This window comes from Rhinoderma darwinii, chromosome 8 (genome assembly GCF_050947455.1).
Source record: "Rhinoderma darwinii isolate aRhiDar2 chromosome 8, aRhiDar2.hap1, whole genome shotgun sequence".
NCBI lineage: Eukaryota > Metazoa > Chordata > Amphibia > Anura > Rhinodermatidae > Rhinoderma > Rhinoderma darwinii.
In genome coordinates, this window is record NC_134694.1 from 15520908 (window position 1) to 15539525 (window position 18618).

Sequence of the window (18618 nt, forward strand, 5' to 3'; positions counted from 1 at the left end):
GTTAAGGAGTATACCGGTTACATGCGCATGCGCACTGCCGCTCCATTCATTCCCTATGGGAGCGCCGGAGATAGCCGAGTGCAGTCTTCGGCTTTTTCCGGCGCTGCCATAGAGAATGAATAGGGAGTAAGTTGTCATTTGCAAAATCGTCCTGCCATAAAGGGTGTATTAATTCATGACCACACGATTTTGCAGATAAAAGGGACGGTTTACCCGCGTTAACATGCGGCCACTAACAGGCTGTATGACAGTCACACCGAACATTGTGCCGGCGCGGTTGTTAGCCGCGTTGCGACCGTGTCAGGGCCGCTCCGTGTGGCCCTACCCTAAGGCCGGATTCACACGAGCGTGTGCGTTTTGCATGCGTTGCACTTCCATGTGTCATTAGTGAATGGTGCGTGGCTGCGTGATTTGCACGCATATGCCATCCTTATGACACGCGGTTTTGCTGTTTAGAAAAAGAAATTAAGGAAGTGCTTTTATTTTTCCTTCATTTCTTTATCTACTGTTGCGCGAATCACGCGCGACACACGGAAGTGCTTCCGTGTGCGATTTTCACACACCCATTGACTTCAATGTGTGCGTGATGCGCGAAAAACGGTATAGGACATGTCGTGAGTTTTACGTAGCGGACATACGCTGCGTGAAAATCACGGACTGTCTGAACGGTCCCATTCACTAACAGGCCCGTGCGACGCGCGTGATTTTCACGCGCGTATCACGGACGTTAAACGCGTTAGTGTAAATAAGGCCTAAGATTTTGCTAACTAGTATCACTACAGCTTGTTCTGACACAGCGGACATCGCCACAGATCCATGGTAAAATCTGCATGGCATTAAATCTGTCGGTATACATATATGGCATGATGAGAATTTGAAAATCTAAAGCATGCCCTAAAACCTGAGCGGATTTTTATTTTATTTTTTTCCCCACCTGTGAATGGGATTTTGTAAAACCCCATTCACGTGGCATTGTACTGCACATTTTTTACAGATTTTTATTGCAGAACTACAGGGAAAAATCACCACATCTTAACTTAAAATGCATCACCAGTCCACCCCATTTTAGGACGTGGAAGAATTGCCTATTTCTGATCTCTACCGTTCAGTTTCCGTTAATGGGTTTCGTCAGACATTTCCGTCGGAGGAACCCATCAACGGAAAGGCAAATGGAAACCATAAACCTTATGACTAAGGGCTAAGTGCAGGGACTGCAAAAACCAAATGTATAGTGGCTATAGTGATTGTAAGGGCCCATTCACACGAATGTCAATCTCGTTCGTGTGATGTGCTTGGAAATCACGCACAGCACACGGGACCATTCACAAATGCGTGAATTTTCACTTTAGATTTTAAACGAGAGTCCGCTGCGCGAAACTCACTGCATGTCCTATATTGGTCCTTTTTCACGTGACTATGCGCCCTTTGAAGTCAATGGGTACGTGAAAACCACGCATCAATTATATTACAAAAAAAAGTGCTTTACGAGTGCGTGAAAAATGCATGCCACTCGCAAAGCACACTAATGCATAACGCGACACCTACGTTAACAGATTTACGTGCAGTTTTTTTAACGCGCGGAAATCTGACACGTACGTGTGACTAGCCTAAGGGTCCCATATCACCCTCAATCAGCCACCTGATACAAGACAGAAAAGATGAGAAAGAGGTGATTGGAGTCACTTATTCACACTTCCGTCATCCAGTAAATATATTTGTGTGTGTATAATGTCGGCTTTAGTTCCTCTGTAAAGTAGCGGCTTCACCTGCACCAGGGCTGTGGGAGTTTTAGGTGTGCCTCTAGCTAATCATATGATCGGGTAAACACATTAGAACAGTGTCTGTCCTTACGCTAATATAACCACGCACATTAACCTAAAAATCCGGTCTGCACAATAAAACCAGTTTGAGTTGTGTTTCTTGTGTCTGGAGCTTGTATACATTAGTTTGGCCGCTTTTAGCTGGAAAAATCCTACTTTGAGAAGTAAAAGAAAAAATAATAATAATTCACACGAATAGACGAACTTGTGGATCTGGTTTCCTCTATATTGTCTTTGGTGAAAGCATTGCCTGTAGAATATTTTCTCCTGTGTATTGAATCGGTCACAGAAGGAATACTCACACACACACCATTATTGGCAGTTATGGCAGACACCTATAGAGTACAGAGTGCGGATACTATGTCCCCCACTACACCAATCGCTAATGTCTCATATTCTTTAGGGTCCGACAGGAGACAAAGGAACACAAGGAGATACAGTAAGTGTTTGGTTTTTTCTTGTCATAAACAGATGCAAAATTCCCCATAAAGCCTCAGGCAGCCATATTGTTTGGTTTTTATAGTTAATTTTTTTTCTCCATTTTCTTATCCAGGGATTACCTGGACCTCGGGTAAGTCCAGATATAACCATCTGTAAAACTGAGTGAGTATACATAAACACATGGTGAGGTGTAACTTGAAGCTCCTGGGCCCAGTGCAAAATCTGTAACCCACCCCCCCCTCCACTATATGCCATTTATAATACTGTGACATACGTGGTACAGGGCCTTTATGTATGTGTAGCGACTACTACGTCAGCTACGCCCCTGAACACATCAGCAGTTGCCATTCATGCGATAATGGTTCATTATTCATGTGATTTCTGTCATTGTTCTCTTTTGTAGGGCCCTCCTGGTCCACGTGGAAAGCCTGGACCACCGGTAAGTAAGTGGAGGCATCATTGTGCTTATATAGGACATGGATTTCATGTTTTATTGCTATGTCTGGATGTAGCATTGTTCGACTAGTGAATATAGGTTCACAATATCCATTCCTATACTAGTTGGTTCTGGACAGTTTAATATAATGTCAGGGAACTTAGGCTGGGTTCACACAGTTTTTTGCAGGAGGAAATTCGGCCTCAAAATTCAGTTTGAAATTCATCTGCAAGCATTTTGTGCCTTTTATCGTAATAATCCAGTGTCCCGTTGTACGCACATACCAGAATAGGACATCAATGCGCAAGCTCAGGATTTTGTGTGGCGAGGAGCTGTCAATCAAAAGTAAGGAGGCGGAGACTTGAGGAATGAAGATTTGACTCTCTTCAAACGAAGATTTGACTCTCTTCAAACGAAGATTTGACTCTCTTCAAACGAAGATTTGACTCTCTTCAAACGAAGATTTGACTCTCTTCAAACGAAGATTTGACTCTCTTCAAACGAAGATTTGACTCTCTTCAAACGAAGATTTGACTCTCTTCAAACGAAGATTTGACTCTCTTCAAACGAAGATTTGACTCTCTTCAAACGAAGATTTGACTCTCTTCAAACGAAGATTTGACTCTCTTCAAACGAAGATTTGACTCTCTTCAAACGAAGATTTGACTCTCTTCAAACGAAGATTTGACTCTTCAAACGAAGATTTGACTCTTCAAACGAAGATTTGACTCTTCAAACGAAGATTTGACTCTTCAAACGAAGATTTGACTCTTCAAACGAAGATTTGACTCTCTTCAAACGAAGATTTGACTCTCTTCAAACGAAGATTTGACTCTCTTCAAACGAAGATTTGACTCTCTTCAAACGAAGATTTGACTCTCTTCAAACGAAGATTTGACTCTCTTCAAACGAAGATTTGACTCTTCAAACGAAGATTTGACTCTTCAAACGAAGATTTGACTCTTCAAACGAAGATTTGACTCTTCAAACGAAGATTTGACTCTTCAAACGAAGATTTGACTCTTCAAACGAAGATTTGACTCTTCAAACGAAGATTTGACTCTTCAAACGAAGATTTGACTCTTCAAACGAAGATTTGACTCTTCAAACGAAGATTTGACTCTCTTCAAACGAAGATTTGACTCTCTTCAAACGAAGATTTGACTCTCTTCAAACGAAGATTTGACTCTCTTCAAACGAAGATTTGACTCTCTTCAAACGAAGATTTGACTCTCTTCAAACGAAGATTTGACTCTCTTCAAACGAAGATTTGACTCTCTTCAAACGAAGATTTGACTCTCTTCAAACGAAGATTTGACTCTCTTCAAACGAAGATTTGACTCTCTTCAAACGAAGATTTGACTCTCTTCAAACGAAGATTTGACTCTCTTCAAACGAAGATTTGACTCTCTTCAAACGAAGATTTGACTCTCTTCAAACGAAGATTTGACTCTCTTCAAACGAAGATTTGACTCTCTTCAAACGAAGATTTGACTCTCTTCAAACGAAGATTTGACTCTCTTCAAACGAAGATTTGACTCTCTTCAAACGAAGATTTGACTCTCTTCAAACGAAGATTTGACTCTCTTCAAACGAAGATTTGACTCTCTTCAAACGAAGATTTGACACTCTTCAAACGAAGATTTGACACTCTTCAAACGAAGATTTGACTCTCTTCAAACGAAGATTTGACTCTCTTCAAACGAAGATTTGACTCTCTTCAAACGAAGATTTGACTCTCTTCAAACGAAGATTTGACTCTCTTCAAACGAAGATTTGACTCTCTTCAAACGAAGATTTGACTCTCTTCAAACGAAGATTTGACTCTCTTCAAACGAAGATTTGACTCTCTTCAAACGAAGATTTGACTCTCTTCAAACGAAGATTTGACTCTCTTCAAACGAAGATTTGACTCTCTTCAAACGAAGATTTGACTCTCTTCAAACGAAGATTTGACTCTCTTCAAACGAAGATTTGACTCTCTTCAAACGAAGATTTGACTCTTATGCTCATTAGCATACGGCGTGGGAACACTAAAAAACTGACTACTAAAGCTACAGAGCCGACTAAGAAGACAATTATAGGTTATATAGAAATGATTTTTCACCCACTACCACCAGGTATTGCTGGTTTAATAGGCGACATGCTGGTGACAGGTTCCCTTTAAGGCTCCAATAAGTCAGGAAAGAAAAATATGCAGTTGTGCAGTCCCGAGGGGAACATTTCTTATGTCTCAAGTGGCGATTTTTCAAGGCCCTAAAATTGGGGAACCAGGAAGGGGAGGACTCAAATATATCTGCTGGAAGCAAGGGTGCCCGTATTACACCAGGACAAGGACAACACTTCCCAGCAAAATTCCTCAAACTGCAAAGGTGCGGAGTGTGGACCAAATGGGAGATAAGTAAGGACACCATTTATCAGTGGAACTCCGGCCTGTGCAGAAATGATTGCTTCGCAGCTTAACAAATATTTATTGTTTACCCCATTATTATACCATCTGACTATGCCCTTAATATACTCTGCCCAGCTTACATATGCCACCACATTATAAACTGAAATACCACTAAAACTACAAACAAAACTACTACCAAGCAAAATCCACGCTCCAAAAGCTAAATGGCGCTCCTTCCCTTCTGAGCCCTACAGCGTGCCCAAACAGCAGTTTACTTCCACATATATGGCATCGCCATACCTGGGAGAATCCTTTTAACCATTTTTGGGGTGTGTGTCTCCAGTGGCACTACATATTTCCCACTGAAATGTCACATCTAGGGAAAAATGAAAATTTTTACTGTGCACCATCCGCAGCGCAATCATTTATGGAAAAGACCTGTGGGGTGAAAATGCTCACTACACCCCTTAATAAATGCCTTGAGGGGTGACGTTTCCAAAATGGGGTCATTTCTCAGCGGTTTCTTTTATTATTTCACATCAGAGCCTTTGCAATTAGGAACCAATACTATGTAAATCGCCAAATCAGGCCTCAATTTTGCATGGTACGCTCGCACTCCTGAGCCCTGTCGATAGTCCAGGCAAAAGATTAGGGCCACATGTAGGGCGTTTCTAAAACCGGGAAACACAGCATAATAAAATGGGCACCACATATTGGCATATCTATGGAAAAAATAAAAAAATTTCACTCTGCAACATCGAGTGCACACTAATTTCTGCAAAACACCTGCGGGGTTAAGATGCTCGCTACAACCCTAGGTGAATACCTTGAGGGGTGTAGTTTCCAAAATGGGGTCACTTGTGGGGGGTTTCCACGGTTTTATCCCTTCGGGGGCTTTGCAAACGTGAAAATGGTCTCTGCAAACCATCCCTGCTAAATTTGAGCTCCAAACAGCCATTTAGGACTACATGTGGGGTGTTGTTTTAATTGGGAGAAATTGCTTTACAAATGTGGCGGTACTACTTCTCCTTTAGTCCCTGTGGAAATGAGAAAAAATGAGCTAAACCTACATTTTCTTTGAAAGAATGTAGATTTTAATTTTCACTGCCTACTTCCAATAATTTCTGCGATAAACTTGTGGGGTTAAAATGCTCACTATACCCCTAGGTAATTTTCTTGAGGGGTCTAGTTTCCCAAATGGTGTCACTTTTGGGGGATTTCCACTGTTTTGGCACCGCAAGAGCCCTTCAAACCTGACCTGGTGCCTAAAATATTTTCTAATAAAAAGGAGGCCCCAAGATCCACTAGGTGCTCCTTTGCTTCGGAGGCCTGTGTTTGAGTCCAGTAGCACACTAGGGCCACATGTGGGACATTTCTAAAAACTGCAGAATCTGGGCAATAAATGTGAAACATCTAAAAGGTTAAGAAACTTTCTAAATGCTGTTTTGAATACTTTGAGGGGTGAAGTTTTTAAAATGGGGTAACTTATTCAGGGTTTAATATATAAAGCCCTCAAAGCCACTTCACAACTGAACTGCCCACTGTAAAAATAGCCTTTGGAAACAAAAGCACCAGCCTACGGCCAGGGTTTCCACGTAGTGTAAACGCTGCGGAATTTCCGCACAGAATTCTGTTGCTGAAATTCCGCTGCATTGGCAGTAGCAGCAAAGTAGATAAGTTTTTGAAAATCATGCCCATGCTGCGGAAAAAAAAACGCAGAGAAAATGTTAATACATTGACCTGTAGTGCGGAATTTAAATCCGCAGCATGTCAATTTATGCTGCGTTCTCGTTGCTTTTCTGTTGCGGGTTTTCCCAATTGAATTTTGCAGCGATTCTGACGCAAAAAAACGCAACTCAGTATGAATTTAAATTGTTTCCTACACATACTTATACTTCTAGTCCAGACTCCTGGGATGATGTTTCATCCTATGTGATCGCTTCAGCGGTGACATTGGCTGCGGCGTCATCCAGGGAGACTGGACGGCACCATGACACCGGCCATGGTAGGTATGAACGTTTTGGATTTTTTCCTACCGCTGCTTTCCGCAGCGGAAAATCCGTCTGAAGAGCTGCACCACCGTATCATGAATAAATAACCCCCAAGTCGAATGCCCTTGGTTAGCGAGCAGTTGAAGTATTATTTTTCTTCTTGCACTATTACACCTATTATCACCAGAACAAAAGCGATGCACTAATAATACAGATATTTGCTGAACAATCGTCCCAGATGGGAGTGGATATGAACATTAATTAAAAAAAAACAACCTTTTTCGACCTTGTAAGACACAGCTCCTCATCATAATAGATCTATCATATAGATCAATGATCTGGAATTACCAGCATATAAACTGCATGGGAATACTATGGAAAGCACAACTAACACTTGCAAGACTGTTTAATGTGATGTCTGAATATAAGAAATAATTTTTCCCCATCTATTTCAGGGGCCATCTGTGTTCTTGGACTCGTTTGTAAGTCATTTCAATTTTAAACAATTTAAACTGTTAACCCCAAGGACAGAGAGGCTCGTAGTACTTAGTGATTATTAGTAACATCTTTGTTAATGTTCCTTTAAACTAGGCAGTAACTTTTGCCCTGCTAATGCCAACTGAGACATAATGCAAAACTAAGCTGTGCTGCCACACTGCTTTGGGTTGTCCCCACTATGTAATCTCACATTGTAAGATTACCCTGTGATAGTCACGTCAAGTGCGTTGAAGGCAATGGGATGTTCACCCAGGATAAAATTCCTGACAGTGATCTGATCACCGGGAAAGGTGCTGGCACATCTGTATTTGGTTGGAGGAATTTAGTATTACACAGCAACAGTCAGTGGGCAACCATATGATACCTGGTTGTGCAGAGTCCTCTAGAGCGAGCTGATTCATAGAGGGGTTCCTGCATCATGGAGGGGGTCCTGCATGGAAGCAGCGCTGCGGCCCCTTAATTCTCAGTATTGCTGGGGGTCCCGAAAGTCACACACTATAATAAATGGCATATCCCAGTGATATGCCATCACTTTATAAGATTAGAATACCCCATTAAAAATGTTTAGTATTATAACACTCAGTAACTGCCTCACTTATTATGGTTTTAAATACAGGCCTCCAACAACGCAAGTTACATTATAGACTTAGTAGGAGGAGTTAAACTGTATTTGTTTAATATTTTCCTATATTTCCACTTTCAGAGGATAGAAGACCTCGGTGAATCTTACCAAGCCCTAATGGACTCCAGTGGACCGGTACTTGCATATTTCTTAATTGTTGACTGACAATATAAACACTAAAGTGCTTTTTCCCCCAAAGGGCTCGTCCACACGCTGCGGAATTCAGAGCAGAAATTTACCTGCGGTGCATTTTTTTCGGACCGCAGCATGTCCATTCCTGCTGCGGAAAGTGGCCAGAACTGCTGCGTTTTTCAGAGGAGATGTTACCATCTCCTTCCATTATGAAAAACGCAGCAAAATACGCACCATTTTCTGCCGCAAAAAACGCAGGAAGTGGTGCGTGTTTGCCGCAGCGGAAAGCCTGCGTTTTTCAATGGAATTGCTGCAGAAATTTTCTGCAGCAATTCCATTGTGTGTGGACAAGCCCTAAATGTTTGTAAATCATCGATAGGATCGTTCATAAAGCATTGCTCAGCTGCTGGGGTCTCAATAATAAGCTGTAATTAGTCCGGCCTGCTAAATGACAGTAGGCTGTGAATTCATTCTCTCTCCATTGAAAGAATGAGTGTGACAGAGACCGTCGAGTTCTTTCACTTGGTAGTCTCTGTAACTCAAATTTATGGCCACCTTTAAAAGGGTCATTTCCATCTCAGACATTCATGGCATATCCAGAGGATATGCCATAAAATGTCCAATAGATGCATGTCCCTGCTCTATCTCTAGAATGGGGGCCCCTGTCCAACCTTTTTCCGCTGTCGCTGGAGTCCACCCACTGAGTTACAAGGTAGCCAGAAGCTATATAGAAACAGCGTAGCTCACTGTGCTACACTTTTTCCGGAACTCACATTCACTTCTATAGAAATTCCGGAAACAGCATAGCTCAGCCGTTTCCGCACTCCGAGCTACCTCGTAACTTAGTGGCCGGATGGGGAAGACCAAAATGGGAATGCCCCTTTTAAGAGTGGTGGACCTGTGCTCAAGACACATCGCTGGTCCCTACTGGCCCTGATGGCTTTGGCATATGGGGCTTGCACCTCTAATTTCACCCTTGTGCCTAAAGCTATTGGACGGCCGCTGTACTGAATTCCGCTACATTCCCTTGGGTTTTTTATTGGGCAGTGTCATTTAGGCAACTGTTGGGCAGTATTATTTGTGTACTCTATTGTTATATTATTTGGGCACTGTAAGATACACCATAAGAAGGGGCATCAATAGATGGTACTACAAAAAGCCCCATCAATAATGAAGGCCAGACCATTCATTTCCATGGGGAGAGGCAATGTCCCCCAGTGAGTTAAACAAAAACCCATACCAATCTTGAGTTTTATTGTTTTAAGGCCTTATTGATGGCTTACAAAACACTTTAGTGGGGGGAAAAAAACTTTTAAAGAGTCTCTTCACTTACACATTTATATATGAATGTGATCAACATCTATGTAATTTGTGATTTAAGACTTCATATTTAAGATATGTACAGTTTTATATTCCAGTAAGAGTAGCACATTCATTTTCATATCCAGTCTAGATTCCAAAGAAAAACAAAAACAAATAGGTATATAGTCTCCTGAGCAGATAAAACATTTCTGTTTCCTTGTTATATTGGTGGCCAGAAAATCTTGTTGACTACCAGTATGGTCGCCATTACAGCTCCCATGTGGGTTGTTCACCAAGACTCCTGACATGTCAAGTCTGCCTTGTTAAAGCAACACTGGTGCATATTGCTCCAGAATAATTTTTTTATTCAGGAGTCTGAATAATGCCAGTAATTATGCCCCAGACCGTAAAATCAGTAATTGCGGACCCATTCACTTCTATGGCAGACTGACACCTTCCCGTATATTTATGGGAAGGTGTGTCTGTGCCATTAAAACCTTCCGTAAAAAATAGGACGTCCTATTTTTTTATTTTACAGTCCATGCTCCCATACTTTATAGTGGGAGCACAGCCTGTAAATGCGGACTGCCAGGCGTGCCCGTATTTACGGGCACGGTCGTGTGCATGGGGCCTTACCAGTGGTATGTAACACAATGGCTGAATTACAATTGACAGAAGAGGATAGTACAAGGACTTTAGGGTGAAATATTTTTTTTTTTAACAAAACTACATGGTGGAATTTTTAACACTAGTTCGGTCCTTAATCCCATTCTAATGGCAAACCAAGCTATAACACGTTATTGTTTTGTATTATTATTATTGTGCAGTCCTACCGGAGTACGGACTTTATGTTTGTGGAACATGGGGGAGAAATTTTTAAGACTCTACACTACCTCAGTAGCCTCATCCAAAGTATAAAAAATCCATTGGGCACTAAAGACAACCCTGCCCGAATCTGCAGAGATCTGATGAATTGTCAACAAAAGATGGGAGATGGTAAGCAAATGATAAAAAAAATAATTCTACCACCATCTAGTCACAAACATACCCTCATGACCCTGGACTTTCTTTGCAGGCACTTATTGGATTGATCCCAATGTTGGCTGTTCTTCTGATACCATTGAAGTCACCTGTAACTTTACACATGGTGGTCATACGTGTCTTAGGCCTGTCACTACATCCAAGGTAAACCTACGTTAAACAACTACAAAAACAATTGTGCAAAATGGAACTAAAATTTAGGAATAATCAACAGGCACCTTATTTGTATACATACATGACGTGCATATAGGTTATTAGAAGGGGTAATTCCATTATCACTAGAGGGTGAGGTTATATGATTGAATGCCAGCTATACTGTACTGCTGGAGACTAGATTGGCAGGATTACACCACTAACAGAGCAATGTGTATGTACTAGTACTACTCAATAAAATTAGAATAGCATCAAAAAGTGAAGTTTAGTAATTCAATTCAAAGAGTGAAACTCCTATTATATAGATTCATTACTAATAACCACAGTATCACTGCGCTTGATTGGTCAGCAAACTCGCCTGACCTAAACCCCATAGAGAATCTATAGGGTATTGTCAAGATGAGACACCAGACCCAACAATACAGACGAGCTGAAGGCCACTATCAAAGCAACCTGGGCTTCCATAACACCTCAGCAGTGCCACAGACCAATCGCCTTCATGCCACGCCGCATTGATGCAGTAATTCATGATAAAAGAGCCCCGACCAAGTATTGAGGGCATATACTGTACATATTTTTCAGTAGGCCTACATTTCGGTATTAAAAATAATTTTTTGAAATTGGACTTATATAATATTCTAATTTTCCGAGACACTAAATTTTGGGTTTTCATTAATGGTTACCATAATCATCAACATTAAAAGAAAAAAGTGCTGGAAATAGATCACTGTGTGTAATGAATCTGTAGAATGTGAGTTTCACTTTTTGAATTGAATTACTGAAATAAAATTACCTTTTTGATGATATTCTAATTCATTGAGAAGGACTAGTATACACACTGCCATCTTTGCTATTGTGTGGCAGAAGGATACTGCTATATGCTCACTCTCACCTCCTCTTCAAGAATATTTTCTGAGGCTATTGAATGCTTTTAGTTCCATTAGCTCGCTTCATTGCTATTGCCATAACACATACAGCTGACTAAAACCATAAAGACCATGAAACAATCTTCTCTTCCATAGATAGTTGCTAGCAGCAATAGTGTTCTTTATGCTAACACTAGGACAAGCAGACTATGATAAGGAATCACACATTTCCCTCCCATCCTCCTCACTAAAGCCGTCCATCCTTTCTATTTGCAGTTGTCGTTTGATGTTGGCAGAGTTCAAATGAATTTTCTTCACCTCTTGAGTTCGGAAGCAGTACAGCACATAACAGTCCACTGCCTGAATGTCCCTGTGTGGGGCATCTCATCAGACAAACCCTCCCAGAATGCTGTGCGATTCAAGGCCTGGAATGGACAGATATTTGAAGCAGGAGGCCAATTTCAGCCAGAGGTTACTGTGGATGATTGCAGGGTAAGAATCCAGACTACTAAATCTTAGTGCAGAATGTTGTTGTCCAGTTTCATATTGCAATTTTCTCTGACACTACCTGGATTGTGAGGGATCCACATGCAGCAATAATGTTGTGGCAAAGCGCCACGCCCAAAAAAACGCATGTGTTTACATGTAGTATTTATCACAGATTTATTTCAATTGGCCTTTTGAATAGGAGTTATTAGAACATTTTCCTATAATTATAAATGGGAACCGATTGTATTCAAAACTGCACTTAAGGCAAAAACACGTTTTTGCGATGCAGTAATCATACAGCTTCCTGCCACAACATTATTGTCATGTGAAAATGTCCTCTTCCACAAAGAGATGGCATATCACTAGTGTATGCCAATTTTTTCTAGTTGGAGTGGTTCCCACTAAGGGGCTAGCGCTGCAGCGCCTTCCGTTTTTCCCTGCACCGTGACATTCTCCGCCTCCAACGGTCTAGGGAACTGAAGCAGAACCCCATTCGCTAGTTTAGCATTGCTGCCCCTTAATTGTCAGGATCGGTGCGTGTCCAAACAATGGGACCCCCACCGATCGGGACGTCCTGGCATATCCTATTGATATGCCATCACTTTCTGAGACAGGAAAACCCCATTAAGCTTTGTGAAAACAGCATTGAGCACATGGTTTTCAATGGATGCTGGTCGTTTTCCAGAACCAAAATCCACACCACACTGAACTGTAGCGGTTCCTAGCTGGTGACTTAACTAGATATCTGCTTTGAGTATCTATAGCGTTTTACTGCAGCTAAGCACTGGGCTCTCAGTTCTTTATGTGTAAACTCCATTAAACAGCAGAGCTTCACTTATAAAAATATAGTAAGTGCTCCTGTTTTTCCTAATTTTGCTTTAGTTAGATCTAGCCTTTACCAGTGTTATTTGCTTTTCACTTTCTTTTATAGACTTCTAAATTGATCGTATGCACGGATATTGAAAATAAAATGACTTTACTTTGTTCCCATCTATGAAAACTGCCAGGTTTACTGGTTTAGGCGTAGTCAAGTTCACAAACTTTGCTGTTTAAAAATAAATGAACTTGTGCTCCTAGTTACATAGTAATAACACCTAAACAAAGTTGTTTTAGATTTAAAATCATTTACCTTCCATTTATTGCTTTGTTTTATGGTTGCCATGGTTCATAAATAAAAAAGGGTCTGTAACACACTAACCTCATGCACACGAACCTATTTTTTTCCTCCCGTAAATACGGGTCCTTGGTCACACGTATTCGACCCGTGCCCGTAAATACGGGTCCGGTGTCACCAGTATTCCACCCGTATTTACGGGCACATATTCGCTGCAAAATTGCACTTCACTAATCGGCAGCCCCTTCTCTCTATCAGTGCAGGATAGAGAGAAGAGACAGCCCTTTCCGCAGTAAAAGTAAAAGAAATTCATACTTACCCGGCCGTTGTCTTGGTGACGCGTCCCTCTCTTGACATCCACTCCGACCTCCCTGGATAACGCGGCAGTCCATGAGACCGCTGCAGCGGTCACATGGGCTGAAACGTCATCCCAGGAGGCCGGACTGTAGGAAGAAGCAGGGAGTTCTGGGTAAGTATGAACGTCTTTTTTTTTTTTTTTTTACAGGCTGATCTATATTGTGATCGGTAGTTTCTGTCCAGGGTGCTAAAAGAGTTACTGCCGATCGTTTAACTCTTTCAGCACCCTGGACAGTGACTATCCCCTGATGTCGCCTAGCAACGCTCCCGTAATTACAGGTGCACACACGTAGTCACCCGTAATTACGGGAGCCCCATAGACTTCTATGGACCTGCCCGTGCCGTAATTTCGGCCTGAAATAGGACATGTTCTATATTTTTCAATGGCACGGGCACCTTCCCGTAAGAATACGGGGAGGTACCCGTGGCCAATAGAAGTCCATGGGCCCGTAAAAACGTGCCATAATTACGGGCGTTTTTACGTTCGTGTGCATGGGGCCTACAGAATTGGGAGAGTTTTCCTGATTATATCTTGTATGGGGCAGGAAAGTAAGAGACCCGAAAGCCATCAGTCCCGCTGACCTGACTGATTCGGGTTTGAGTGCAAGATACAGCTTCTAAGTATCCAGGATTCATAAAAGCTGTATCTAAAAAAGTAAAAGAAAACAAAAACGTTTTTAATAAAAATAAATTAAAAAGTTGCTTAGAACACCATGATGCATTTTTTTAATAAATTTTTTAAATAAAACAAAGTGTTTAAAGGTTTACATAGCCTTTAAAGTGCAAAAATATTTCACTGCAAGTCATAAGGCCTCTTCAGGTCAATCCTGAGCCGAGAATGACGCATTTTTGCAGCTTTGCTCTATTCTGGCTGCAACAACAATGACAAGCGATGTACTGTGTAAAAAATGACAATGCTTTGAACATCTAAATTGTTTAATCGTGTATTTGCCTTTGCAGTTACAAGATGGACGTTGGCATCAAACCATCTTTACTTTTCGGACACAAGACCCAATACAGTTGCCAATAATTGATGTGTTAAATTTCCCTCCATCCACACCTGGCAAGAACGTTCACTTGGAAGTGGGGAGTGTATGTTTCTTGTGAAAAGTAATGTTGGTTCTGCATCCATTGGACCCTGAATATTCTCTTATCCTGAGCGGATGAAAGGTGCCAAATGACTTGCAAACATAGTAGAGCTAATCTCCGTTACCTGCGCCCCCTCCCAATCCATTGTTCGAGAGCAGAACTGAAAATGGAGGGGATACCAGCATGACCTCCACCCTGCTGTACAATGGTTTTTGAGGAGACCAGAAACACTCATTGTCCCTAGAGCTGACACTCACTGGAAAGGGGCGTCAGCCAAAAGGAATATGGAAGATACGCGGGTTACCAGTCACCCACCTGAGAGACAACAAATCAAACAAAAAGTAAAAGTTTTAACGTTATCCTCCCCTTCTGCCAGGGAGCTGGTAACAGAAGAGCGTTATGGGTAATAACGGGCAGAAAGCATTGTGAAGTGCAATATAAAATAGTGTAAAAAATAAATAATATAAATGTTATTTAATGAGAGAAAGTATATAACTCCCACCTTCATTCCTGCAATGGCTCAAGGAAAACAAAAAGCTTTTATGAAGAGAGACGTGACTGGCTCAACAACGTGCGAGGCGACCGGTGTTACCCCCACTGTGAAAATCTCTGGTGCTTTGAAGCTTTTTTTTAATTATTTTTATTTGAAGCTATTTAAAATTTCCGAAGGTGCTGATGCCTTTCCACACACGTCTGTGGGACGACACCCGGCTTTAGTATTCTATTTTTTGTAATGGAAGGAAGCAATAGTGGCTTCCTGCTGTACAGTCCCCCCTTCACTCCTGAGAGACATTACGTGGACAGCTCTTGTATGAAGTGTCTAATCTCTGGGAATCCCTTACATTACTGGAAGTAGTCTGTTCTACAAAAGGCTGACACTGCAAATGTTTACTTACCATCATATAATAAAAAGCACTGAACACTTACATTACTATGAGCACCATAACCAAGCCCCATTTTGTCCAGCTGTGGAAATTGTCTTTTTAAAACAGAAGACAATCATATAAACAGGCAGAATTCTCGTTCTGCGATGATGATGATGATGATGATGATGATAATATTAGCAGAATCCGTTCCATGCCAGACCCATAACACTTGAATGCCTACCATAAAGGCAGGTAACTTCTCATCAGTGCAAGATATGGAAACCAAAACTCTGGAGACTCGGAAGTAGAGAGCAAACAGGCTTCAAAACATTATGTTACAATGCGGTGGACACTTTCTTGTTCCCATCATCCCACTTCACCACAACCTAACTGGTTATCCAACTGCAATACCTTATCTGCCCCATGCTCTAACAAGCTCTAGAACAGAAAAGTCATGTACACATGACTCATTCATTCCTTTAATGTTATATTTTGGTAACCTAAATCCTGCAGTGATGTGCAAATAACGTAACTCAGGGATGAAGGGGTAAAGAAAAAAACTAAAATAAATGATAAATTAAGAAAAAAATTAATTTAAATTGTGTTTATATATTTTATGGGAATATTTTTGTAGGCTTACGTTCTGGTAAAATGTGTACCAAAGTAATTTTTATTCATAGATCTTTGTAGATTTCTTTTTCACTGCTTGGTTGTATAAATTGCTTTTTAAAGCTGGATGATTTTTTATTTTTAAATTCTTTTTTTAAACAAACAAATTGGCCATATGTTTAGTGCTGATGTTGCCCGTGCATTTTCTCTCTGGTATCTCACACCAGGAATGGAGAAACTAATTTTAATTTAAAGACTTTATATAATCCCTCCCGACATTACACCTTTCTTTCTCTTTGCTTTGTTTAAAGAGATTCATGTTGCTTTGAGACCCAACTGGCTTTGGAGTACATTCTGTAGTTAGTTTCTATGTGTAAATTTGGAGCTAAAGATGATTATGTATCTGTTGTGTTCTATATTATATTGTAATCTAGGCTGTACTGTACTGAGAATATCATGTTCTATGTTTAGAAACGTCTATTTTTTTGTGAACAACTTTATAATTTTGTATCTTTTGTTTTTGTTTTTTGTTTTCTTCCTCCTCTGTCAACAAATTCCATAAAAGTGAGATTCTTCTAAATACCTCAACATATGATTGTGGGGCCCTTAATCCTTCTATTTAGTTTCCTTTCAGGTGCAAGTATACTTGGTCTTCTACACAAATCGTTTTTTTTGTCCTATAGTAACTTTCAGCCCCATTGTCGTTAACCTGGTTCAAGGTGTTGAAATTTTATTCACATTCACATTGTTGTAAAGAAAAAAAAAACACAACAAAAAATAAACATTTCAGAATGAGGCGGCGCAGAAGGATCTGATGTGTTATTATTTATTATGTAATAAGCCTTCCAGACCGCGAGTGTAGACGTGTGGCTTTTCACCCTCAGCTCCTGTAACGACTGGTGTCTTGATCAGTCCCATCCTATATTTTGTATGCTATCCTGTCCTGTAATATCGAACATAGGACAGGTGGATTTTACTGGTATCTGTACAGTGTCCTATGGGAATTGAACGACTGGGGAATTTTACAGTACAGTTGCACCCAAAGTGCTAATCAGGAGGCCAGAAGATGTGGGCACTGACAACTACAAGTGAGTGCCATCTAAGATGGGAAATTAGACTCCCAAATTCAGGGGGCTAGCCCTAGGGGGTGTAGAGGTAGCACTTACAAGGGGTTGTCCAGTTTTTATTTATTTTCTTAATTATTTACAGAATATGAAATCATGCAGTTTTCTAATATACATGTATTAGAAATTCTGCTCTCATTCCTTTCTTAGGCCTAGTTCACAGTTTGATGCGAAAAAGGTGTCGGAATCAGCGCCAAAAAAGTGGCCAAAACCACCTCCCATTGATTTCAATGGGAGGCAGAGGCTTTTTTTCCTCAGGCGGCTCATAGCCGCTTGTAGGAAAAAGAAATAGCGGCATGTCCTGTCTTGCCGCGGTTCCGCCTCTGGCCTCCCTTTGAAATCAATGGGAGGCAGTAAAAAGCGTTTTTCACTGCGTTTTTTGCCTGTGGCATGAAAGTGCAGGCAGGTCAAAATCTGCCTGCAAAATACTCAGTGTGAACAGAGCCTTATAGTGCATGAGGCCCCTGTCACAGTGGAATGGTATAGCCCACGGATTAGTCCTGTGCAGTGCATCCACAGGATAACTGAATATGATTAAAAATGGCATCCATCATGTGACCACCACACAAACATCATGTGAACCCTAAAATTCAGTTAGCAATAGGGTTACATGACATACATGTGTTGAGGCCACAAAGGAAATATCCATGGGCTAAGCGAATAGGAGTAGTGGTGGAGTAGTGATTAACAACTACTTCATTGTAAGTGTATTTAGGATCTCTAGATGATCTCGGAGAGGTTCTCAATAAAGTTAAAAAAACCAGAGGGGAGACAGGGAGAAGAATGCAAGAGCTGCCCCTCAGACATGATGACGAGATGTTGCTGTAGGTAGAAATACCTTATAATTTCTGCTCCTCAGTAACCTATTATTCACCTGTTATATACCTGGACAATGTTACATGACTGACGCCATCTTCAGTCCATTCAGTTATCTTATGGGTGCGAACTATGGACTAATCTGTGGGCTATATATATTTTTTTGTTTCTAGACCGAGGCAACTGCACTGATAAAAAATATATGTGAGCAAAATGTTAAATACATGTATATTAGGAATCTGTATGATTTCCTACTCTATAAAAAGAGAAAAAATAAAAAAAGTGGACAATCCCTTTAAGAAGACACCATTGTTATAAATGGCACATGGTAGGTAGGGGCCCTGGAACTTCTAAGTTACACCTCTGCCCCCATTACAAGATCAATTTGGGTCTCAGCTACAAGACTCCTTTCAGCGTGCGGTTTATGACATGTCTTACTGATATTACATAAGTATCTTAA

The 18618-nt window shown here is 40.9% G+C and overlaps 1 protein-coding gene and 1 long non-coding RNA gene across 5 annotated transcripts in view; one reads left to right on the forward strand and one right to left on the reverse strand.

Annotated features, from left to right (window-relative positions):
- Positions 1–17012, forward strand: part of COL27A1 (collagen type XXVII alpha 1 chain) — a 274259-nt gene extending 257247 nt beyond the window's left edge. For all 3 annotated transcript variants that reach the window (XM_075835266.1, XM_075835267.1, XM_075835265.1), the window contains 9 exons: positions 2224–2259; positions 2374–2391; positions 2665–2700; positions 7536–7562; positions 8282–8335; positions 10462–10630; positions 10710–10819; positions 11971–12186; positions 14615–17012. In XM_075835266.1, coding sequence (XP_075691381.1) covers positions 2224–2259; positions 2374–2391; positions 2665–2700; positions 7536–7562; positions 8282–8335; positions 10462–10630; positions 10710–10819; positions 11971–12186; positions 14615–14761 — 813 coding nt within the window. In that variant the 3' untranslated portion in view covers positions 14762–17012. The remainder of the gene's footprint in view (positions 1–2223; positions 2260–2373; positions 2392–2664; positions 2701–7535; positions 7563–8281; positions 8336–10461; positions 10631–10709; positions 10820–11970; positions 12187–14614) is intronic.
- The window catches only part of LOC142659291 (uncharacterized), an 86490-nt gene that overhangs the window by 42549 nt on the left and 25323 nt on the right, over positions 1–18618 (reverse strand). The gene's annotated exons all lie outside the window — the stretch shown is intronic.